General features: G+C 42.5%; 2 protein-coding genes across 5 annotated transcripts; one reads left to right on the forward strand and one right to left on the reverse strand.

Moving 5' to 3' along the window:
* Positions 1-4,225: 4,225 nt before the first annotated feature.
* dok1b (docking protein 1b) lies at positions 4,226-18,892 on the reverse strand. Its single transcript, XM_038731104.1, has 5 exons — positions 18,524-18,892; positions 8,096-8,419; positions 7,449-7,548; positions 7,140-7,312; positions 4,226-6,568 (listed from the first exon to the last, which is right to left on the reverse strand). Exons 1-5 carry the CDS (start codon positions 18,578-18,580, stop codon positions 5,198-5,200), a joined length of 2,025 nt encoding a protein of 674 aa, XP_038587032.1. The 5' UTR covers positions 18,581-18,892; the 3' UTR covers positions 4,226-5,197.
* Positions 18,893-20,088: 1,196 nt separating this feature from the next.
* Positions 20,089-23,512, forward strand: nagk (N-acetylglucosamine kinase). Of its 4 annotated transcripts, none has more exons than XM_038731105.1 (10): positions 20,089-20,199; positions 20,642-20,726; positions 20,853-20,999; positions 21,142-21,283; positions 21,776-21,886; positions 21,968-22,080; positions 22,320-22,407; positions 22,512-22,609; positions 22,693-22,771; positions 22,886-23,512. In XM_038731105.1, the coding sequence occupies exons 1-10, from the start codon at positions 20,171-20,173 to the stop codon at positions 23,086-23,088; spliced, it is 1,095 nt and encodes a 364-aa protein (XP_038587033.1). In that variant the 5' UTR covers positions 20,089-20,170; the 3' UTR covers positions 23,089-23,512. The 4 variants fall into 4 exon arrangements, with proteins under 4 accessions (XP_038587033.1, XP_038587034.1, XP_038587036.1 ...); XM_038731106.1 differs by having other exon boundaries at positions 20,090-20,199; positions 20,901-20,999; positions 22,886-23,088; XM_038731108.1 differs by lacking the exon at positions 20,089-20,199 and adding an exon at positions 20,323-20,549 and having other exon boundaries at positions 20,901-20,999.
* Positions 23,513-24,183: the final 671 nt, after the last annotated feature.

Here is a 24,183-nt window from a genome sequence, read left to right on the forward strand (position 1 = left end):
CTGCATGGGCTGCATTGAAAGTTTCTAGATCTTGAAACTTTAGGGGACAGCACAGATAAACATCATGATTGTTGCGGTTAATAATGTATCTCTTTATTTCAAACGTTGCAGCTCTTATAGTTAATATTTATTACTTAAATGGGACAGTTATTGCATTAACAGACTTGTCCGATAACAAATAGTGGCAATGTCAGCAGAGGTGTGTAGAGGACCCCTTCTGATCCATCCTTGGAATCCTTCTAGTTGCCACTATGAGCTCACCTTGTCTGACCGTCCTCAGTAACATTATCAGGACATGATAAGGGACCTCTGCACCACTCTCTTTTCTGAAACTGAGGGCCATATAGAGGCACACTAAGCAGCTAAAGCCAAGTGTAGACTACACGACTTTCACCGTCGACAGATTGCCGTGCTGTTCAGGCAACACAACTTGCTGTCTTGTGAAGGGAGTCTTGAAGTCGATGTGGTGTTCACACTACGTGACTGATCGGTGACAGTGGGTCACACACTACACGAGCTGACAAGGGCTGTGTCACCCAACGACTGGTCTCCAAACCACATTTTGTCAAGAAAACACAAGTGAAAAGTGTCACGGGAAATGACGCAAAACCACACGTCAGCAGCAAGGATTGGTGAGTAAAAAATGTTTTGTAGGTAAAAGGAGCTGCCTGCTCTGCCAGCTGCCTGGACTTTATTTTGCCCCAAACAGCAAATGTACCAACTTTACAGACGTAACCTGTAAGCTAGCTAGCAACGGGTCCACTGGGAGTGTTTTTGTGAGGCTCGGCCAGAAGCTCCAGTTCTGTCTGTTATTTCTCTCCAGTTTCTTTACTTTTTTTTCTCCTCTCTGTACATTTATGCATCAGAAGCATAGAAGATATGCATTGTCTTTGTGCCAGTTTGCGCCACACCCGAACAAATTCACATATCATTGTGCCTCCCTTAACTGTATGTGCAAAGTGTTTTAATTAATAAACAGCAATTAAATCTTTGAAAAATTCTGTAGTTACGTTTTCTAGCATGTAAAGACAGCACACAAAAAAGCACTGGCTGGTGTGAAGCCTAGTTTCAGTGCCTCTTGTTGTTGGACTGATCCTGTTCTCCTTCCGTTAGTCTGACATGACCTTTAAAAAAAAGAACGACCGAGCAAGAGATCTTGACAGGAAGAGGACAGCCACACAATGTTGAAGAGGACAGGAAGACTGTGACTGACATGATAACAGCTAAAGATTGTGTGTGTGTGTGTGTGTGTGCGCATGTGTCTGCGCGACGTCTACACACAGACATGCAGAGACCTCAAACCCGCAGATTAAACTGTCTGGCCAAATTTAGCATCATGTGGCTAGCAACACCTATTCAAAACAAGCGCGTTGAGTTGTGTCCGTCATTATAATAATAGTGCTGTGAATTGAAGTGGATTTTTTGGTCTCCTATTTCAACATTTATCAATAAATCCTCACTTTTGTAAGTCAGTGTGCTTCTTTTTGTGTCCTGCAGCAAAAGATTAAAGGGCTTCATTTTCTTGACATTTCTCAAATAGCTGAGAAAACTCATAGAAGTTGATCTGAAACTGTGAAGTGAGGTCTCTCACTATGAGGCAACCAACCCTAAGCACACACACACATAATCACGCAGGAATGCACACAAGGTGATAATGGCAGCCGCGTAGTGCCACCCTGATCTACCATAAACGGAACCTACTGGACAGCAGCAGGCCTGTTAACCTGTCACACACACATTCATTGGTGATCAGGCAGTCAGTTGCGATTTTATGCAGATGTGTGAAAGGTCAAAGCAGATGAGATAAATGCAACGAAGGGGGAGAGAAGGTGACAGCAGAGCTTTTTTTTGTCACAGGAACAACATCTGAACCACTTCAAGTTAGGAAGGCAAAATTGCTTTTACTAAGATCTAATCAGTCAAGATGACTACAAAGATATTTACTATAGAAAGCCTTCATTGCAAACTCAGAGTTTGACAGAAATCTATGATGCAGAGAGGGCCTGACAAAAATATGGTTGGACAAGGGGAAATTTAGGATCTGGTGTTTTTTCAGCATGATACATAATAGATAATAAACAGGACCATTTAAAAAAAAGAATCTTGTAATAGTTTGACACTTTGGGAATATGTTTATATGCGTTCTAGCCACGAAGATTGTTACCACTGTCGGGTCTGACCGTTAAATATGAAGCTATAGCCAGCAGTCACTTAGCTTAGCATAAACACTGGGATGGGGGAAAAAGCTAGCCACAGCAAGCCTGGCTCTGCCCAAAGGTAACAACATGTGCCAACGAGTATCTCTACACCTTATTAATAAACACATTTTATCTTTTTTTCTGTACAATAACAAAAGTGTGAATGGTTTTACAATGATTTGATTACATGTGGGACTGTTTCTTGGCCGCAGTGACTTCTTAGAATCGTCTCTGCTGGATTCTTGGCAACCTCACCGTGACGACAAGACTCCAGGCAACAGCCAGGCAAGCTGTTTCCCCTTGTTTCTAGGCTTTATACTAAGCTAAGCTAATCGGCTGCTGGCTGTAGTTTCATACCTAACGTACAGATACGAGAGTGGTATTGATATTCTTATCTAACTCATGGCAAGAATGTAAATATGCATACTCCTAAATTGTCAAAGGATTCCTTGAATTCTTGTTGCAAATTGTAACAGTGTAATCCTGTTGGAAACTGGACATACCTCAACGAACCTGAGGCCTAATTTGATGTACTTTTCTTATTATCATGGCAAGCACAAAGCTACAAATGTTAGAAATTCACTTTGACACGATGTAAATAACATTTAGATCCAGAGATGTATTACTGTAGAAAGCAAACGTTGACTGTAAAAAAGTGCTACAGCTACCTGCTCAAACAGACCCCTTCACCTCTGCACATCTCATCTACTTATTTACACTAAGAAATAATATAAGAGCCTTACATTCCACTTTCCTTGAATACAATTGCAAATGAAATGGTTAAAATACACTAAATCATAATTTGTAAGATCTGAACCACTGAAGTGAATTGAGATAAAGCACAATAACAGCCACTGAAAAAGCAATCCGAATCCTTCTTCTGCACACACACACACACTAATTGTAAATGTGTAAACAGCTTGTTTTGGATTTTCCAATGAGGAAGTGTTGAACCACATTAAAGAAGAAACAGACAGAATTGACAGAATTATAAAAATGTGTGTGTGTGTGTGTGTGTGTGTGTGTGTGTGTGTGTGTGTGTGTGTGTGTGTGTGTGTGTGTGTGTGTGTGTGTGTGTGTGCGCGCCATGCTTCTTTTTTCCAATGAGTTCACTCAGAGTTTAATGAGAAAGACAGAAGTTTGTCGTTGCTCTTTCTCTTTCTGTTTTTCTTCCCCTGCTCTGTCTGAAAGTACCGGGGCGGCGAGTTAGGAAATTTACCCTCAAAATGTAATCCAGTTACTTTTAGAGGACTTTCCTGTCCAGAAAGTACTCCAGCAGGAGGTGGGGAAATAAAGAAAGAAAAACAGGGATAAAGAGGGATGACGGGGATAAAGAGCAGCAGCAGTGACGGGAACAGTCTGTACCTGTTATGCAAGCCAACCAGACGCAGACAGGTTCATGTAGCCAGCATTCATCATGTCAGCATCTTTTTCATCTCGTTTCCCAAGTCCCTTTCTTCTCACTCTTCCGTCATTCTCAGCTCAGGATAAACACCCACATGCCCCCCTCCCCCCCTTTTCTTTGCAGCGTTCTTCCACATGCCAATTAGCTGTGGGTTTGTTTTTCACCATTTCCCCCCCTCTTTCCACCTTGTATTCCTGCCCTCCTCTCACGATATCTCCCCACAGTTAAAATGCACAGCGTGTCCGACACAAACCAGCCGCCATTAACCGTCACCGGAGCAACCGAACAACAGTATTAATGCAGAGAGGGAGAAAGGAAGGAAGAAAGACAAGAAAGAAAGAAAGTCTTTGTTTCGGGGGGGGGTTTTCGAGGCCCAACTTTAACGGTGTGATGAAGTGGTTGGAAACGGACTGAAAAAACAAAATCAGAGCGTGGCAGAGGGAGGGAAGTGGAGGATGAGGTCAGACTCTTTAACTGTCCCGTTTCATCCAGAACAGAAAGTCTTTGAAACACTTAAAACTGTGTCTGATGGGCTCCTGACGGGACAAACACACTGAGGGGGAGTAGTGACACAGCAGTTAGTGGAGTTCACTTGTGTACAGATCCACTATGGAGAAATATATTTAGTTTTTGGAGCCATTTTTATTATTAGTTATATTTACACACAGCACAGCTGTTTCTGACATATTGCAAAGGGATTGATTAGTTTCATAATTAGTTTGTCTGTACATAGAAACATATTCATATAATATTATCATGTGCAGGAAGTTGCCTCTGTAAATGGCCATGAGGACTATGTGACTCCATGACCCCTTTATGACAAATTCATCTGTTTCCGAGACCCAAATGGGGTCTTCAAGTCCCACTCTTCAACAGTAGCATCAATGTTTTCCCATTTAGTGGATGCAACAATGTCACATATATTTTTCTGGGCTGTACATGTTTTAACCCCCCCCCAATTTATTGGGGTTGAGGATGACAAATCAGCCCAAAAAGCACAAACAGAAGAATTTCTGCTTCTTTTGTCCTAAGTCTGAGAGATCCTCCAAACCTGTTAGACAATAACTCTGTCACATTGTCTCATATTGCAGGGTAACACAAAAGCAGCAGTGCAAAAACATGTTTCCCAGTCACTTCATAAGCTCGGCAGGCATTTTATAAAAGAAGAGCCAAGCCGCTCTCTCAGCTTGTTAAAGTGAAGCCTGTAGGCCGAGGTCCTTTTGGCAAATCTAAATGGTTTCTGTGTGTGTGGCTGGTTCCAACCACACTGCGGATTGATGCGCCAATTATGGGTTTGACCATGCAAACTCTCTCACTTTTTCTCAAACACACACAAACACAGAGTTGCCCTACAATAGTTGCACTCCATGTTTCAAAATGCAACCGTAATGTCGTGGTTTTCTCATAGCTGTGAGCCAATCTACTCCAAATGAATCGACTGTCTCAAAGAATTATTCCAGTCCGCAGATGCTGAAATATGCTTAGTCCAGAGTAAAGGCACCAATCAAAAGTTGCTTTTCGGGCCTCATCTTTTCAGCATTTTCACAAAGTGGATCAACATTTCCTTTTCAGTCGCTGTATTAAAACAGGGAGGTCAAATATCTCCCAAGTTGTCGTAGATGATATCCGGGGATCTCAGCGGCGCCTGGTGGTGCTGGCTGTACCACAAATGGGCAAGTGGAGGTTTTTGCTTACACACTTTGCTGTACAGCTCCCTCCCTCCTCCTCCTCCTCCCCCTCCACCTCCTCCTCCTCCCCAAATATTGTTGTTGTTGTTCACATTACTGCCCGGACCTCCATGTTTCCCAGGGGGCAGCGGCACTGGCTCCTTACGAAGAAAAGCACTTCTGACCGGCTTCGGGGCTGTGACAGGCTTGGGCCATCTTGGAGTCGGAGGTTGCGGCGTGCCACGGCTCGGCCCCAGCTGCGGGGGAGAGTGTCTGCTTGCCTCCGATCCTGATAGGACCGCCGCCTCCTCCTGTCTCCTCTGGCTGTGGGGCTCCAAACGGGCCTCATCATAAATACCTGAACTAGCGGACATGCCAGTGCCTCCTTTGGCACAACCCTCCGGTTCATCGTATATGTGATCCATGTGAGGAACGGGAGGGGACAAAGCCCCTTCTGCTTGACCTGCGGGGGGTCGCCTGTTACTGTTCACCCCTCTTCCTCCCCCTCTTCCTCCACCTCTTCCTCCCCCTGCAGCCCCATTTAGACTCAGTGCACTTGTTTTCTGGTTCAGCTCCAGGCTGATCTGGTCGTACACGTGTGAAAACAGGTCCAGTGGCTTCTTATGGTTGCTGCCTCCGTGGTGATGATCCCCTTGGACGCCAACTCCCGAAGCCTCATCTCCTACTGGTCGGAGGCGGGGGGTGGGCACTGGAGGTGCGCTGCTGGTTTGGATTTGACCCTTGATGCTGTCCACTGGATCGGAGTAGAGGCAGTCAGAGCTTTGCAGAGGCAGGCGGACTGAATCTGCAGGCTCAGAATAAAGACCTGCATTTTCATCAGTTGAGGGCTGACCTTTTGCTGGCCTTGGAGGGGTCCCTCCTCCACCCAAAACCCCTAATATGGCTGGTGGTTCTGGTAAACTCCTCCCTTTGAGTCCTGCTCCTTGCCCCCTCCCTCCTCCTCCATCTCCTCCCTCTCTCTTCCCGAGCACGCCATCAGCAGAGCCTGGCTTGCTGCCGCCTGAATCGCCGTCTGCCTCCCGACTGCTGCAGCTGCTGCTGTCTCCGCTCCCCGTGGTCACGGCACTCGGCACAGCGTTGCGTATGTGCTGCAGGGACGCAGGGCAGTCTGGGTCACAGTTGCTGGGGAAGCTGAGGTGGCGCTCCTCGGCCTGCACCTTCTGCGACTGGATGGCCTGGTCCACCAGCATGAAGATCTCGTTCCCTTGCTTGGTCTCGAATGTGAAGTTACCCGGGCCCGAGTCGCAGCGTCGACCCGCCTCAAAGGAAAACATCACCTAGAAAAAGAAAGACAGGATAGAATAGGTTAAAGAAAATATTTATTTACACGTGAAAGTGAGAGTAAAGTGTGCATGAATGAATAAAGACAGAGGCGTCAGAATAAAGTAATGGAAGCTAGTCACAGAAGTCCAACAGACTTTTTTCCAGTGATCATTCATTTATCATTTTTCTTGGTACTAAAAGAAGTCTTGCTTCCTTTTTCCACTGAATTTTATTCTTTTGTTTTCTCAGAATATCTTTTATTATTACTTCCCTTTTTCGCAATAGCCAGGGGTGTACTTGTTTGTACATCTCATCTAAGTTAGTGGTAGTCTGACCTATGCATAAATAAACAAGTAGACAAACCAGACAGGCCCCTAAAAAGGTCAGTCATTTCTTAAACCCTCGTATTGAGCTGTGGCTCTGACAGAATGCAAACGCACTGCTGCTAGAAGTATTACTTGCGCGTCCTAAATACAATCAATCGTCGCAGCCTGGGCTCGTAGGGGTGTGTCAGGGATTCTTTCTGATTCCTGAAGAGAAACTTTTCTCGTAAGCACAGGGTTTGTCTGTGCAACATGCACCCACCCGGTCTCGGCCGTATCTCCTCAGCAGCTTGTAGGGCCACACCAGAACTTTCTTCTTGATCTTTGGGTCCTTCAAGATTAAGATGTCGCTTTCCGCCTTCAGCCAGTAGTTCCCCGTCAACCCGCAGCGCTCTGACGCCTCAGTGCGCTGAATGCCCACCCAAAACTCATTAACTGGAAGGAGATGATAGGAGAGGTGTTTTGAGAGGTTGTTTGCCTTGACTTAAATTCTCCTTCATTTCATATGATCTGTGCTGCAATATTTTCTTGAGATCTTAAACGTATATAAGACTAGACTGTGTGACCTCACCCTCCTCTCTGGAGTAGTAGATGAGGTTTTCAGACATCTGCAGGTCCAGGGCTCCTCCATTAGGGTCTGCAGCAGTACTGTTGCTGCTGCCGCTTCCTCCCTGTGGACACACACAGACACTGACAGTCAGCCAGCTGAAAACGGCACCAAATTAGGATTTAATAGTATGTTATTTTTTAGGGTTTACACGCAGGAGTTTGCTCTTTGGTTTATGTGTTGAACTTTGAAGTGAGCGCGAACACAAGCAGGGAAAACCTGGAGAAAGTGGGATCCACTGGAAGGATAGAGTAGGCAAAGAGTGAGAGAAAGAGAAAAAGAATAAAGAGTCCGAGAGGCTGCAACAGAGAACGAAGCGGATGAAGTCTTCCTCCTGGAAACTCCCTCTGGCTTCCTCTGCAAATGTGTACTGTTCATGTGTGTGTGATTGCTGTGGCCTGTGTAGACACTCCAGGGATGTGTGGGAAACTTTGGAATACTCATAAACGGAGAGCAGAGACAGTGAGAGAAAAAAACATTTTGTGGATAGACAAAAAATACCAACACATTCAAATAACACACATACAGGAAGCTTGTACCTTGTTTAGTTTAGTGTTAGTCAACCTGTTTTTTGACACACACACACACACACACACAAAGTGTAAAGATACCTGAAATGCGATGTCGCACATGGTATCCATCCAGTCTTTTGCGGCGTTCTTCTCTGTAGCGAACACGTGCGTCTTGTCGTTGGTCTCCACACAGAATGCTGCCATGTTTTCTTTGGGACAGCTCTCCGTCAGCGCCGGCAGGATGGAAATGCACTCAGACAAGCGGATGATCTTCTTGTCGAGCTTCCTGGTTTTCTCATTGGAACCGCTTCCCGAGCCTCCGCCGGCCACACCCCCTCCGCCCGACGGTGAGTCGTAGAACTCCAGGCGGGCGATGCCATTCTGGCTGGCGGGGTAGAGGACGAACCAGTTCTTCTTCCATTTCTGATGAGCAGGAAAATGAGGGAAAAGAATAAAAAAGAAACCTTTTATCAAAAGTTTCTAGTAACAACAGAAAAAATAACTGTGTGAAGTGAAAGGTGAGTCAGTTTCCTTTAGATCTTTAATGGTTTTGTTCACTCTCATCAGTGTTGTTTTTAGAAGCAGCAGGCTGCTGCTTTCATCACAAGAAAAACCCACTGTACGCTACCTGCTAAGCACCCAGCAGCAGACAGACAATGTTAGCGACAAGCTGGAGAACTTAGTGGAGAATTTATCAGCTACAGAGCCAGATATTTCCCACAGGAAAAAAAGAACAGGACTAAAAGAAGAGTGGATGTTGGATGTTAAAGTTTCTCCAAATTGGTGGTGATGGAGCAGTGCAGTTTGTAAATAGGCGACTGTTTCCTAACACATTCGCCATATGCCAATTTTATATGGCGATAATCTGGCCATAAAATGTATTAATGCTGCTTTAATCTTAATACTTCCAACAACAACATATATATTACTGAGTTGTAAGTAAGATATTAAAATGTAAGATAAGATTTTACTTATTTACTAGTTTGCCATTTTAATTTTCTTTCTTTGAATTTCCATGTTTGTGTACTTTTTCAGTAGAGAAATTGTTTTCGTATTTCAAGTGAATGATCTGTAATGTTGTCCCCTTAATATATATATATATATATATATATATATATTTTACACATGGTGGCTCCGCTTTAATCTTGAGAAGCTGCAGAGCTGCAGTCTCTATTCATTCAACTTACACTGTAAATTTCCAGCTAAACTGAGGCTTTTTGAAGATCCTCTCTCTCTCTCTCTCTCTCTCTCTCTCTCTCTCTCTCTCTCTCTCTCACCTGCCATTCACGGGTCTTGAGCAGTATTTTGTGTGCATGCCGTGCAGCTACATGCACGTCGCAGTTCCTCCCAGGTCTATTTCAAGTAGCAAGCTATTTAAAAATAATATAATATTCTTTGTGTGGTTCATTAACAGTGATAAATTATCCCAAAGTCCTGCGAGGTGCGGACAACTCGGCACAACCTATGGGCACAACACCAGTGAAGCTGGGGCTCGGTCTCTTCAGCAAGTGTTCCTCCACTGCAACTACACACACACACAAGCTACGCCTACACATGCGTACTGACGACCCAGGGTGAGTGTTACAATTTTGGATTTATTCACTCACTTTAAAAACATTTATTGAAAGCTTTTTTTCTTTTCTCATTTTTTTTTTTATTTACAGCATTAAACATTTTAAATGTATATTGTAATTCCTTGTATGTGTAAACCTACCTGGCAATACAGCTGATTCTGATGTTGAACTTTTCTAGATCTTCAGACTTTAGATTTGTTATGTATTTATTTCTCTTATTTGTATTAAACCTATATGACATCCATTTGGCCCCACCTAGAGAGTAGTAAGCCGACATTTCATTTAGGCTATTTCTGAATTTAAACCTAAAACTGAAAGTAGAAGAAAATAGGGGAGAAGGTTGGAGGGGATGACAGGGAAAAGGGAGGTTGCAACACACATCTGTCCTGTTCACATCTGTTTGGGGACTGAAGAACACTCTGCGTGTGGTTTGAGACATGAGACAGCAATGGGGAAACGCAAAATGCAGAGTTTGCCACAAATAATCAAAAACGGATGAAGAGAGAAGTGGAGAACGTTAAACATTAGTCCACAGAGGATGAGTCAAAATTATATTTCCGGGTCTTTCTCTTAGTTCTACTCTGCTGACTGAGGCTTAATGTAGGAGGCATGTGGTGATAAATCGAACGCAGTTTGACTCATATCTGTTGCACACACCATTGCTTCCTCTACAATCAATCAGCAGCAGCAGACCACAGTTATAGCATTAGTCACCACTATTTTTAAAGAAAATAACAATTTCCTCCCAAATTCAAAACAGGTACTAAGAAGGTTTTTTCCAGTTTGATCCAAATGAGTAAGATTTTTGTGAGACAATTAAAACTGGAACCTAAACATGGACAAGATCTGCCCCCAAAACCAGATATAACCACAAAGGACATCAACTTCTCCATCCATCCATCGTCAACCGCTCATCCTGCGCACAGGGTCGCGCGGGGGGGGGGACATCAACTTCTATCTTATTTAATTTACCTCATACTGTTGGTGTAGAGTTATTTTGGGCATAGGTGGTCGCTTTTTTAACATAGCCACTCTCAATCTGCACATGTCTACACGTATTTAAGTTATGAAGATAAATACAGTGTTTAAGGTGATTTTGTTTTTACTGGACTGAAATGAAATTAAGAAAAACACAAGTTTTTTTTAGGATTACATGCTATCTAATTTCCCAGGATTAAATGACTCCGTCTTCGCTTTCTGCCTCAATGTGACCTATTTTCAAGTGTGCCGTGGTCTCTAACAGGTTAAAAATATGACCAAACTAGGTGACAGGTGAATCATCTCTTCCTGAGGACAGCAGTGAGGAAGCATCGGTTAACAATGATCTCTTCCTCCACAGGGACAAAAAGGGACATGACTGCACAACTTGATACACAATACTGAACATTAAGACAGTATTGTATTGCGATGGTGTAAGACTCCAGGTGGTAACATCGACATGATGACACACACGACAGAAACTAGTATACATGTGATTATATGTATACTGTATATATTGGTAAAACTACATGAGACCCAAGAACTCAACAATTGTTTGGGAAGTCCCGGTCATCCATTGAACCCTCTGGACTGTGTAAGTGTGTTTGGCTACCCCACGTCACGCTATGCCTCGTCTCATTTCTACATTTCTTCACAGAGTGTGTGTGTGTTTTCCCCTACATTCCATACATTACAACTACAGGTCAAATGTATTCTGCAAAAAAGGCTTTCTAAACATTGCTATCAAAGATGTTGTGAAAGTTTAATGATGATTATACATTTCAGTGGAAAGTTCTATTTGCATATCTTCCAAGATAAACACTAGCCGATTGTGTCAGCCAGTCAATAAATCGGTCGGGCTCCAAATGCAGAAAAGTAGCAATACTACAACAGAAAAAATACTCTATTACAAGTTAAAGTCTAAAAACATAGTAACAAAACTATTGTTACTGAGTCATTCATTTAGAAGAAGCATTTTGCTGTTGCAGCTAGTTAAGGTTGAGCTCTCTTTATATGCTGTTGGGTTGTTCAATCTGTAACAGTTTATCATATTTTTATAAACCTTTCTTTTGTAAGTAAAATCTTAATCTGCAGAGTTACTGCTAAATACATGTAGTGTAGTAAAAGTTGAATATTTCCCTCTTAAATGTACAGTAGATGTATAAAGTAGCATACAATGGAAATAATTACATGAAGTTACCTCAAAATGATTACTTCACAGCACTATCATACACAGCACAAAGATAAGAGATAGCTGTCAGTCTAAAAGTGTAATTATTATTTGCATGATGGGCCCGATAGAACCGGGGCCCCAGGGCTTTTGTGCAGCACAATTAACTATTTAACCCTCACAGCAAATTCAGCTGCAATGATGGTGTCATAAATAAACATCACAATTATTGCAAGAGCAAAGGTGCACGCATACATGAGAGCCAGTTTAAAATTTCTGAGGCACACATATGGCAGGCTTCATAAGTCATCACTTGCACATGTGCATGCACATACTCCAACCCGTTACAATTAACTGCCAGAAAGGACAGGAAATGTGTGGGATTGTTATTACCCAGGATTCTCTTTGCTTCCTTGTTCTGCTTCCAGGTGTGCCTCAGTGTATGCGTGTGCTGTATATACATATGGGTATGTGCATCTGTTTGTATTGTTTTCATTATTCCCCATGACGCATTGTGGACCATCTGTTTTTGTGCACAAGTGCATGCTCACACACACACACACAGACTCTGAGATGCTATGAACGTTCAGTCCATATGAACATGTGATTGTGCAGGATACATGAACAGAGTGTGAAACATTAAGCCCTGTTGCAATATGGTCCCTGCGTTGGTGTGTGCATGTCTGCATGTGAAGCAGCTGCTCCATATAAGGCAACAGACCGTTATCAGCCACTAATACACTGAGTGGAAATTATGCAAAAAAGATCTGACAGGGAGGGAGAGAAACTTCCTCACTGATGTCCTGCCTGTTCAAGAGAACACAGCACAAAGGACTATTATACCGTTGTGTGCGTGTGTGCGTGTGTGTGTGTGTGTGTGTGTGTGTGTGTGTGTGTGAAGCTTTCAGTTTTGTTATTTGAACAGTCTCTTTGCAAGTCCCATAGAGTATCAGCTGCATCAGGCCAGTGTAAGAAATGAAATCCACTTCCATGGACCGGACCTGAGTGCCCTTGAGCAAAGTGCGACACAACACTGTTGCTTCCTTGTTTATTTGTTGTTATCCTGGTAATCTTATTTAATGCAGAATGACTACACAGTGTTCCTGTTTACGTGTCAACCCTGTACATCAGTCAGTACATTAACACAGTAATACATTAGCTGTCTGTGTGGCTCAGCTCACAGAAAGCAGATTATGTGTGTTAAAGGGAGGGAGGAGGACAACAGAGGAAAGCTGTGTGTGTGTGTGTGTGTGTACTGTGTAATGTGTACTTAAGAGAAAGCAAGAAAGAGGGAGAAGAAGGGAAACAGGCAGACCACTGCTTTGACCGCAGAGCTGCTGCCCTGACCTCAGTCCTCTGCTGTGTCTACAAAATAAAACTTTCAAACATGTCAGGAGTCCAACATAAGGACTGCAGTAGAGAAACTGTGACTAGGAAGAGTGGAGTTAAGTAAATAATACACTGACACGCTGTTAGGTTGTTGTTTTTTTTTGACCACCAGAACTGAATAACCTAAACTGAGAGTCACATTTGAAATAAACAACTTTATGTTAACCTCTCCAAAAAAATCCACCAAACACCAAATGATCAGCTCTGTGTTATTGCACCAAGGCGAGTGGAGTTTAACCAAAGTGCTATTGAGCACGTGTCGTGGATCCTCTGACTAATGCCTATTAGTGGAGCAGACAAATATTTCAAGAGCGATAACGACGTCCATAAGTGGATCAAGTTGGGTAACACGAGTTGCGGCATGCTCACAACAACAGAATGACATACAGTGCCAGCTAGGGCTAAACGCATTTGATTTTTGATGATGGGGAATGATAACGTATACATACTTTTTCATCGAAAAACATTTAGTGAATTAGGGTGTGTGATTTTTGCAGGGATTTGTATTAAAGATGTTTTCTTAAGTCTCTAGAATATGATGTGTAGGCCAGGACATCTCCGCAGCGCAACAATATTTCATTTAAAAGGATAAAATAGTCACCTATAACAAATATAGCGCCTCTTCAAATTCTTCTTAATTGTTCAGTCCTAGTGCCAACAGACTAAAAACTTCATCTAACTTCCATCCAACACATACACTGTCCTTTATCTTGAATTGAAAGTGTCCACTGTCAACTCTGGAGGAAAGGAATGGGCTTTTCACAAAAATCACATGAAACTGAAACTTATTAGCCAGCTGTGTCGTGTTTGCCTCAATCACACAAATGATTTTGCTTTTTCTTCTTTTCTGGCTCTGATAATGTACCAAAAACAGGAACCAGGATTTCATAAGAACAGGAAATGACAAGCAGAATGGGATTAAATTGATATGAAGTGAAATGATCCCCACCCCGACTGAAATGTCCCAGTGTCTGCACTGACCTGAGGGAGAGGGACCGTCCCTCAGACACAAACAGGTTGGCTTGTGCAAATATGAAATGGTGCATTATTATCACACGCCATCAGAAGATCAGTCAGTTCTGTGAAGACATGCTCACAATAGGATCAACCGTTCTGTGTCCACCAATAGTCTTACTGGAAAACAGTCCTCAGTTACAGTTTTCAATTTACAGTAAACGTCTTTTTTCTGGGTTTCTTCAGAACCACATTACCAACGCCAACGAAATTACACTCATGTTCAGGCCACAGCTACAATTATGTCTGAACTAATGACTTACTTAGGAGGAGATTACTGTGAAGAAAGCAATAAGCAAAGTTACTTCATACCGAGATGCATGACAGACAGAAAGCGTACTAAATTTGGCTTAGGAAAGAATACTACAATTAAAAATGAATGAGTGTTGGTGTGACAGTAATTGGACTTTTATGGGATTCACACCAACTATTCCAATCACTGTGAGTAAGAACTCTGCACATCAAATCATTCCCCTCTACTTCACATCAGCAAATGACCTAATCATGCCATTCTACGCCTACAGGTATATATGTGGGGAATTACACGCTGTCCTGCGTCAAGTTATTTCTCCATACTACAAATGATCTGGTCTTTTTTTTCAGAGAATGATGATTTGGCATCTAAGAAACTACCCATGACAAGACAAATGTAGAGAAAAGACAAATTAAAATCCCATTAATCCATCAGGCAGTTCTTGCTTTAGATGTGATTCCTTGTGTATAAATCTAGCCTCAGGCTGTGTAATACTACTTTACTCTGACACACCCCGTCGGCTTAAATGGCAGCTAGCTCCTGGATGAAGCTGTCTTCATCGTCTACCATCCCCACATTTGCAGCCTCTACTGGTAGCTGCCAACATCAACGTCAAACTAAAAGCTTTTTGTAGTTTCAGGGTGCTACAGAACCACCGACTGCAGGTCAAAGCTTCTGAGATCTGAATATGTGTGTGTGGCAGACAAGCAGGTGCACGCACAGGCCACTATCTTCACACTAAATCTTTTACACAATCACATTGCTCAGCTGCACGTCTTTCAGCCACACAAGGAATCAAATGACTGTAATTACAGGAAAACAGCAGATAATGATTGGCTGAGACCGCGCCATGCTCTGGATGTTATGAATATCTTTGTGATGCAGCGTGCGTCAGACTGCAGAGGGAAGTGCAGGTAAATGTTTCTTCCAGTGTCCTGCAGTAGTGTTTGAGAGGGCCCTGGGACGTGTTTCAGATCCCCAGTGTTTCATTAAAGGGGCACATCGCCAGTGCTGCACATGAAGTTCAGTTTATTCGTCACGAGGAGTTCTACTTGAAAACAGTTAATGTCGCCTGTGTCTCTGGAGAAGTCTGACAAAACAGCAATGTCTGACAATGTCATCAGTATGCATACATGTTTCGGCTTATGTTCACACTGCACAACTTTATGGAAGAGCAATACTTAGACGCTGGAGTAGTCCTTTAACCATACGTCTGAATGAAAGGATGACAATGAATGACTTTTCACAGTGACTATTGCTGTACAAAGTGTAATTACAAGTGTCAGTTGCTGTCTTTATCAATTAATCTTTCAATTTTGTGGCGCCCTGTTGGCCAAAAGGTTAAAGACCTCCCTCCTCATTTACTCTTAAATCTCCTAGGTACCATCAAATGAAGGCATAAATGCACAAAAATACTTGTATTAGAATACGATTAGAATCAATCCCTTGTGACACAACAACTTGAGACACTACGCTGCTAACGCCTGGCTATAACATGCTAGCAGCTAAACCTCTGTTGAAATGGGCTGACTTAGGCTATTATCAAAAATTAGCAAGTCGACCACTTTGCACAGCCAAACATCAAGTAAGTGCCGCAACGCAAGATGTCTCAAGCCAGGTAATATTCCTTACTAGTCCAACAGCAGGAAGGCCAGGAAGGGTCTGACTTTTATTTCACGGAGCTCCCGCCAATGACTTAAAGACAGTCCGAGATTTACTTTTGTCCGGCCTTTTGCTTGGTCACTCTTTGCTTCTTCTGTCAACATCCTCTTCGGTCTCTTCGCCTCGGCCATTATGACCGTACTGAGAATATCAAGCTAGCTTCTTCCTATAGCTGTTTTGTCTAAAAAAAAAAAAACTATAAATGGTTATCAAATGGTTCCCAAACTGGGGTTCGAGCCTGCGCAGCGAGGACAAGCATGAGGTAAAACAATCTGATTCATTCGGGAATGTCAAACAAACCTTGGGGCCTCTGGTGCCAGCAAGACAATCAACTTTCAGGTTAAAAAGGTTTCTTCAGAAAGCAACATTGGCAAACGAAGACAAAAAAAACTGTCCAATGATCAAACACATGTGTCTTGTCCATTTTTTCAATCTAGTGGTTTGGGCAAAGTTTAATTAGAATTTTTCTTTTGCACAACAGTCTCAAATAGTCAAAAATATTAACTCCCCAAATACTGTCAACTATCCTGTATATTAAAATCAAAGTAACAAGCACATGAAACATTGATGCATCTTGATGGTTTTCATCCTAACAGCCTGCAGTTTAAACTCTGAAACTGAAACCTGGGTTGGACACGGTTGCACTGGGTTGCACTTCTAAGTCACATTTTCCGACCGACCACATGGGAACAAGCCTGTGTGAGTGTGTGCGTCCACTGACAGCTACAACGATTGCGTAACTCACAAAACAAACCTTACACCAGTTTCAACACTTTCAGACGTTGAGCTTCCTGTACTATTCTTCTATACTCTGACGCGTTTCTATCTACCTCTGTTCTCTTCTGCCCCACTCCGCAAAGATAACGTGTTATTTTTGAAAACGTGGAGATTTTGTTTGTTCATTTGCTATAGTATTTTCTGCTGTTGGTAAAAGGCATTGAAACTGTGTTTTGGGAGCATGAATGTCTATTGTTGCGTGAGTTTCAGGGCAGGAAACAGGGCCCGAATGTTTTGTTGATCCATGTCATCTGACCAGAGAGAGAGAGACGACTAGACAAAGACCCTCTTACAAATCTTAAAGAGTAAATGATTTATTTTCCAGCGGTGCACTGAGACCAAAGTCAAGGTTGCATGGAGGCCATGGATCCAAACAAACACACACACACACACACACACACTGTCACACACTTATCACTGACACTTAACTGTGTCCAGTCCTGCTGTGTGATCTCCTAAACTAAAACACGAGATCACAGAGTGTCAGAGGCGGCTTGTTGACAGTGTTTGCAATGGTGTGAACAGCTGTATGTGCAGCTAAGATGGAAGTGGAAATATGTCTGCCACCTTTGAGAGAAACGTCTGTTTCACCGTTGTGTCAAGGCTCCAGCTCTGTGCTTTATAGCTTTCTTTGTGAGGTGTAGGCTATATTTTGGAAAGTCACATTGCAAAAGTGAATGTAACAGCTTTCACCAGGCAGCTCACTTATCTACTCCAACAAAGTGAGTGAGGAGGTGTCAGTTGCTCACACACAGCCACACAAGCAACACCTCTCCAACCTATCTGGCTATCCTCCTTTACTCCCCCAAAAAGGTGCTTTAGTCCACTTTGGTTTTAATGCATTTCCGTCCCCCTCCATTTTCTGAATGTCACTACAGCTTAAACCAGCCCATAAACACACATGCACACTGCTCACACTCAGATATGCATGGCAGGTTTACTCCATACCACCACATCAAAACAAGGCCAGATCAGTAAAAAAGTGCGATCACTTCCTGCCTCTGCAGCTAGGTTCAGCCTTTGAAGAACACTAGGTACAATGGCTGCTCTGTAATTGCACCAATATGTGCTCTATTTATTTGTCATGATGTGAAACGCTCCTTTCTGGTTCGCAACTGGGAATAGCCTCATTTAACGTCACTGTTAATGAAAAACATGTTTAAGACTTAATGGGACACTGCCATCTTCCTGGATAATTTATTTTTCATAAAATACCTGCATATAACACTGCTGTGAGGATTTGTGGTGCCTTTACCTAAACTGACATTAACAGCCTTTATTTGTGTCCTAAAAAATATGGCGCTGCTTTTCATCATTCATATGTTCCTTTTCTGTCACGAATAACATCACTATCTATTTTCTATAAAGACTTATATATAGTTTTGATAGGCGGTAGTGACCTTAACGTGGCGTTTTCTTACTTACTATATGGCTTACTATCCTGTGGTACTTCTATAACATTCCTAATGACTCATGAAACATTTTAGGTTGTGACCTTTAAAGAGCTTCGTGGGATGTTATCTCCTCCATTATAACTGACGTAAGCCTTTAATATTCCTATTACATTTATATCCAAGATCTAGTTATAGGCCTATAGCATCCTCAAAAGATGTATTATGGGGTCTCTAGCTACAGATATGTTTCGTTTGGGTCATTTGAGTCAACGCTACAGCCGTCCAAACAAAATAACTGTTCATTCTTGGACTTACCTTTCCAAACTTTTGATGCTGCACATAAAGTTGTCCCTCCTTAACGTGGGTGTCCATGCCCCCCAAACGCTCCGGGGCCACCCTCCCTCCTGAAAAACGAGATCTGACTTGAACTTGACGCAGGACAAAAAACACTTTTTAGGGGTTTATTTTTCCTATATACCCTAACAACTTCCCTCTTCTCTCACTTCCGCTCCCGGGCCGTCAAAAGTAATTTATCGTGCCGCTCGCGCACAGTTCAGGGTGTCATGGTGGAAATAAAAATGTCCAAACAGTGGCTGGGTGGTCCCGACAAAGTTAAATAATGTCCAAATGTTGTCGGCGGGTCGCCTATCTGTCGCCTCTCACTCCTCCTGCAGGGCAGGACCAGTGGAAAGCCACACTTAATACACACCATGCAGCTTCCGGTTAGAGCTTTCACAATAAAGCCTAATTAACGAACATCATGGAAAGTTATTACATGTTCAGAAATATTTATGTAATTAGCAAGGGTCAAACTACCCATCTTATGTGCCCCAGGGCAAAACAATTTTTTGTGTGTCCTCAATGATAAACAATCAAGGCTCTTAAACTAGATTCTGATTCAGGGGGTCTCCACAAGACAGGCTCCTGACATTTAAGTTAACACTGTAGTCTACTTTAGTTGATAGAGTGCATGAAGTATGACCACATTTGCAATTAATGAAAACCATACTGTGAACCTGAAACATGAAATTGAAATCTGAATTAGGTGACATCCGGTGTCGTGGTAACCCTGTGATGCTTGACGCAGCTCTCGCCCTGCAGGAGGAGTGAGCAGCGCGTGGAGAGCGCACCGAGCCGCTCTTCTTCCTCCGCTCTTCGCTCCTCCTCGCTCTTGTGTAACTTCTCTGTTGGTTGCAGCTCTGACACACGCACATAGAAACTATAGATGCACAATGTAAACTGTACTATAAACTGCACCAAACAGCAGGTGGTGTTTATTTTGGCAAATAAGGTAGGGCAGAAGACTGATGTCATTTGACATTTACTCATTTAGATGATCCGAACAACTGTAAAGTAAGAACAGGTTTCAGTGAACTCACTGTTATTATTCAGATATATTTTACTACAGAGCTACTATGAGAATTTACAAGTTGCCAAAGAATGATGGTTATTTTCGAAGGAGGAGATGTTGGCAAAAAGAAGCTGCCCCCCAAACTAATGTGTTGCAGATGCCTCTTGCTGGCTCACAGTGTAACTCAAAGTTTTTGTCGCTGTTTTCAGCTCATAACCAAAAGGTGCAAAATCTCTTATTCTTGACACTGAGGATGGATTTTTAGACCATGCGTCAAGACACATAATGGGTTTTTAATTTGCCGGTGTTCCTTCACAAGACGAAAAAAACCTATTAGTCCTGTCGTTCCCTTTTTGTCACACAGACTCTTAGCAGTATAAAAAAACCCAGTACCTGGTACAGACCAACATTTCCTGCTGCTGTATACATGATGTTTTATATTTTATATATATAAATCATGAGTACAGCAAGATGTTATTAACTGTCGGTTCAGGTTGCTATTTTTCCTTAACACTGCTGCCATCTGCTGGCCAATAATCAACAATGCAAGTGGGAGCCCAGATTCTGCTCTCGCGATATTTGCACCCTTGGACCAAAACAGGAATTGAAACATGGCATCGGTGTTCGGTGGAGTAGAGGGGTGAGAATGAGTTAAAATATACAAAGAAACTTGCCCAATGGTGTTTTTTTTAATCAGTCAGTTAGGAATAGTGTGTATACCAGGATTCTATTCGTGTTTTAGCGGTTGCCATGTAGAAAGTTAGGGTAATGGCTCATACTGAAAGATTTCATACTGACTATAGCATTGTCTTCTGACTGTGTGCGTGTCTCGTGATCACTTCCTCCCCCTTACATGCACCTACATGCTGCCATATGAAATTTCGCAGCAACTTCTTTACAAATGACGTGAATGTACATGTGAAAAATATATATTTTAGATCCTTTTTGCACTTCAAAACAAGGAGTATCTGAGTCCTTGCTGCCTCACCTGTGAGTCTATATATCACAGCAAATGAATATCTGTTTGTTCTTTATGTTGCCTTGATGGTGTGTGCTGTATGCACGTGCTTCTGCTTCTCTAGTGGAGGGACCCACTCCAAAGTGGTGTTGGTGGCAGCAGATGGAAAGATCCTGGCAGAGACAGAGGGACCGTCCACCAACCACTGGGTGAGCAGAAGCAGGGATGGTAGGAGGGGTAGTTAAGAGAAATGTAGGAAACAAATTACGGTTGGCAGTGAAGAATGGTTTGTACTAGCCTCATAGGTTTGATAGATGTTTTTTCCCCTTTCATAGCCAAAACAAATGCCAAGAAACTTCAAAAACGTGTGTGTGTGTGTACAGTTGGTTGGTGTGGACAAATGTATTGAAGTCATCAATGACATGGTCCAGAGAGCCAAGGTGGAGGCAGGGCTGGATCCAAACACGCCACTATGCTCATTGGTCAGTAAAACAGTTTGTCTAATGCCTTTACACTTTTGTTGTCCTCTAATGAAAGTATTTGGTTAAGAAGTGGCAAGGAGAAAAATCTCAACACATATTTCTGTGTGTGTGTGTGTGTGTGTGTGTGTGTGCGCGTGTGCAGGGAATGTCACTGAGTGGAGGGGAGCAGAAGGATGCTATTGACAAACTGATCTCTCAGATGAAGGAACGCTTCCCCACTCTCAGCCAGCACTACTTCATCACCACCGATGCCATCGGTGCCATTGCGACTGCCAGCGATCATGGTAACTGGTCCTTTTCTGTTGTGTCATTGTCCTGCTGTCAGACCTCGGCATAAAACTAAACAGCGCTGGAGAGACATGCATTAAGGAGTTGCCTGCATTTACACTTAATTTAATCTCACTCGCAAAAGCATTCTTATTTTCAACGATTTATACCATATACATTTGCCTAAAATGTAACTAAAAGCCATAGATATTCTATATTATAAACATTTTTATAGGATATAAATGTGCACATCAGATATTTTTTAGTAAATGATTTTACTGTAGATTAATTTACACTTTTGAACAACCTAAATTTACATTTGAAAGATACTCACAGTTAAAAGTAGAGTTAATAAATGTCATGACAGGGCAAGGCTTGATACTTTACCCCCTTAGGTGTGGCCGTATAAAAGCAATTCCATTTATAGTATGTCTTTCCAAACTTTATGGCCTAATGAAATCAACACAGTCTTCGTTATTATCACATCTACAGCTCTGTTTTTTCTGCAGGAGGTGTAGTGCTGATATCAGGGACCGGCTCTAATTGCAAGTTACTCAATCCCGATGGCTCCCAGATTGGCTGCGGAGGCTGGGGTCACATGATGGGTGATGAAGGATCAGGTAACCATGGCAATATGTGTATGAATAATTTATAGCTTTATTGATTATACCCAATGCTTTAGGCGTCTTCCTATCCTTCAGCGTTCTGGATCGCTCATTCGGCGGTGAAGACGGTGTTTGATGCCAGAGACAATCTGGTCGCTCCCCCTCACGACGTTACACGTGTCACAAAAGCCATGGAGGAATACTTCCAGGTCAGTGAGCAGTGTGTTCACTTATACAAGGATACCAGCTCACGTTTGCGCTGGAAAATGCTGAGTAAAGCACGTTCACGCATCTTTGTGCTGACGCTTGGTAGTGCCAGTCAGATTAAGAAATGGTCCGGGGGCTTGGAACAAAAAATCCGTTGATTGTCACCTGATGGCGTTTCTCTCTTCTGATGCATGCTGGGAAAACATGCGTATGTGGAAAAACGTGGAATTTTTTTTCTCAGGTGTCAGATCTGATGGGCATGCTGCCGCACCTCTACAGAAACTTCCAGAAGTCCCATTTCGCTGGTTTCTGCAAGAAGCTGGCTGAAGGTCAGCGCTGCATCACTTCCTGCTCGGTTCTGTTGTGAAAAGAAAGAAAAGGAAAAGATTAGAGTGGAAGGTCAAAATAAAAGTTTTGTGTGCATGTGTTTCAGGTGCAGTAGCAGGGGATGCTCTCTGTCGGTATGTGTTCACTCAGGCTGGGAGAGTCCTGGCAAAACATGTTGAAGCAGTTTTACCTGCAGCACAAGAGGTAACGTACACAGACACATTCATTCGTTTGAAACATTATGTACATTTGTTTCTTGTAACGTCTTCATCTGTCTGTCATGACAGCCTCTACTGAGTAGTGACCTCGGCCTGCCCATCCTGTGTGAGGGCTCAGTGTGGAAGAGCTGGGAGCTTCTGAAGCCCGGTCAGTGACCCACAAATCAAGAAAATGGGCCCCATCATTTTAATGCCACAATAAAACTGTTCCTCTAAATCTCAGTTTCCTCTCTTTCTTTTCTGCATTTCTGTCTCTGATCAGGGTTCACCGAGGTCTTGGATAAAGTGGCGTCATCTGACAAGTTCAAGGGTCGTTTCCGTGGCTACAGCCTCCTGATTTTGCAGCAATCTTCGGCCCTCGGAGGCGCTAGTCTGGGGGCTCGGAGCATGGGCGCCACCATAACTATGGATTACACAGCTAACGTCGACATTTTCTACCGACACACTTTCAATAGCAGCCAATGAGAGTTCAAACCAATCAGTGCTCAGCTAAAGGGAAAATGTATGGGCCAAGATATGATTATTATCATCCTCGCTAATAACTCTTACTATAATGATAATTATCATAAAGATTGTGTAATAATTGCACTTTATTTTATCTCACTGCACGATACCAAGACTGTGGTTGAACAAAGTTTTTTTTTACAGCTCCATGCCGGTTATTCTGACAGTGGAATCAATATTACTTTAATTTGGACTGTCTAGACCACTTGTTTACATTTGACATTTATAATAAAAATACTGGCAACTTGACAGAAAGCTCCTTCAGGGTTGTGAATAATCTCCCAGGATAATTGCAGTTCCATCTAAGCTGTGATCCTTAAAATCATGTCTGAAGTAAGTTGTATCATTTTAAAATTCCTAAATGCAAGTGTAGGTTTTAAAGATGCTCACTGTTTAAATGTTATTCTGTTATTATGGGTAGACATATGACTCCTTTAACCTGCTGGTAACTACCAGCTGTTTGCACCTATTTCCAGTAAAAATGCCATTAGGCCTAGATGCATGATTCTGGTCTCCTTTGATAGGTCAGAATTTATTAAAGACCATCACATCCCAGCCATCATCCTGTAGGTTATAATGCAACTGAATATCTTCTAATACAAATGTAACTGTAAAACAGATGAAAAGAAACTAATACATTTATTACACAATTTTTCAAAATACACCAGGTGAATGTCCATGTGTTTGCCATATTTACTGTTTATATGTTCACTGGTATTGGGAGTTTTCTTCAAAACACTATTTCTGTCCATACAACCACATTCCAAATAACATAGAGCATCCAAAACAGTGAAATATTGATTAAAAAATTGGGCTGTAAGTGGGCTCTGTCTTGAGCAGATGAATTGTTTGGTATATTGGACGTCTGTGTAACAAAACCAACACTTTTGTCATTTACTAGCAGATGGTGCTATTACACAACCTTTCCACTCCACTGTGTCTGCATTTGTTAATGCAATAACTAGCAAGAAGCCCGTATTCCCACGGAGCCACGTGTACTGTGACATTATTTGATGCATCTTGAAAACAATCTTTGTTCACAACACAATTGTTTTC

Source organism: Micropterus salmoides, unplaced genomic scaffold (genome assembly GCF_014851395.1).
Source record: "Micropterus salmoides isolate LMB-PRFRI ecotype aquatic unplaced genomic scaffold, ASM1485139v1 Ms_hic_scaffold_2, whole genome shotgun sequence".
NCBI classification, from domain to species: domain Eukaryota; kingdom Metazoa; phylum Chordata; class Actinopteri; order Centrarchiformes; family Centrarchidae; genus Micropterus; species Micropterus salmoides.

Coding starts and splice junctions, on each gene's coding strand:
- dok1b (XM_038731104.1), bottom strand. CDS start 18,580: ATGGACACCCACGTTAAGGAGGGACAACTTTATGTGCAGCATCAAAAG. Junction 8,420..18,523: donor AGCATCAAAAGTTTGGAAAG/GTAAGTCCAAGA, acceptor CCTGCTCATCAG/AAATGGAAGAAGAACTGGTT. Junction 6,569..7,139: donor GGAGATACGGCCGAGACCGG/GTGGGTGCATGT, acceptor TTCTTTTTCTAG/GTGATGTTTTCCTTTGAGGC.
- nagk (XM_038731105.1), top strand. CDS start 20,171: ATGGCATCGGTGTTCGGTGGAGTAGAGGG. Junction 20,200..20,641: donor GTGTTCGGTGGAGTAGAGGG/GTGAGAATGAGT, acceptor CTGCTTCTCTAG/TGGAGGGACCCACTCCAAAG. Junction 21,000..21,141: donor ACACGCCACTATGCTCATTG/GTCAGTAAAACA, acceptor GCGCGTGTGCAG/GGAATGTCACTGAGTGGAGG.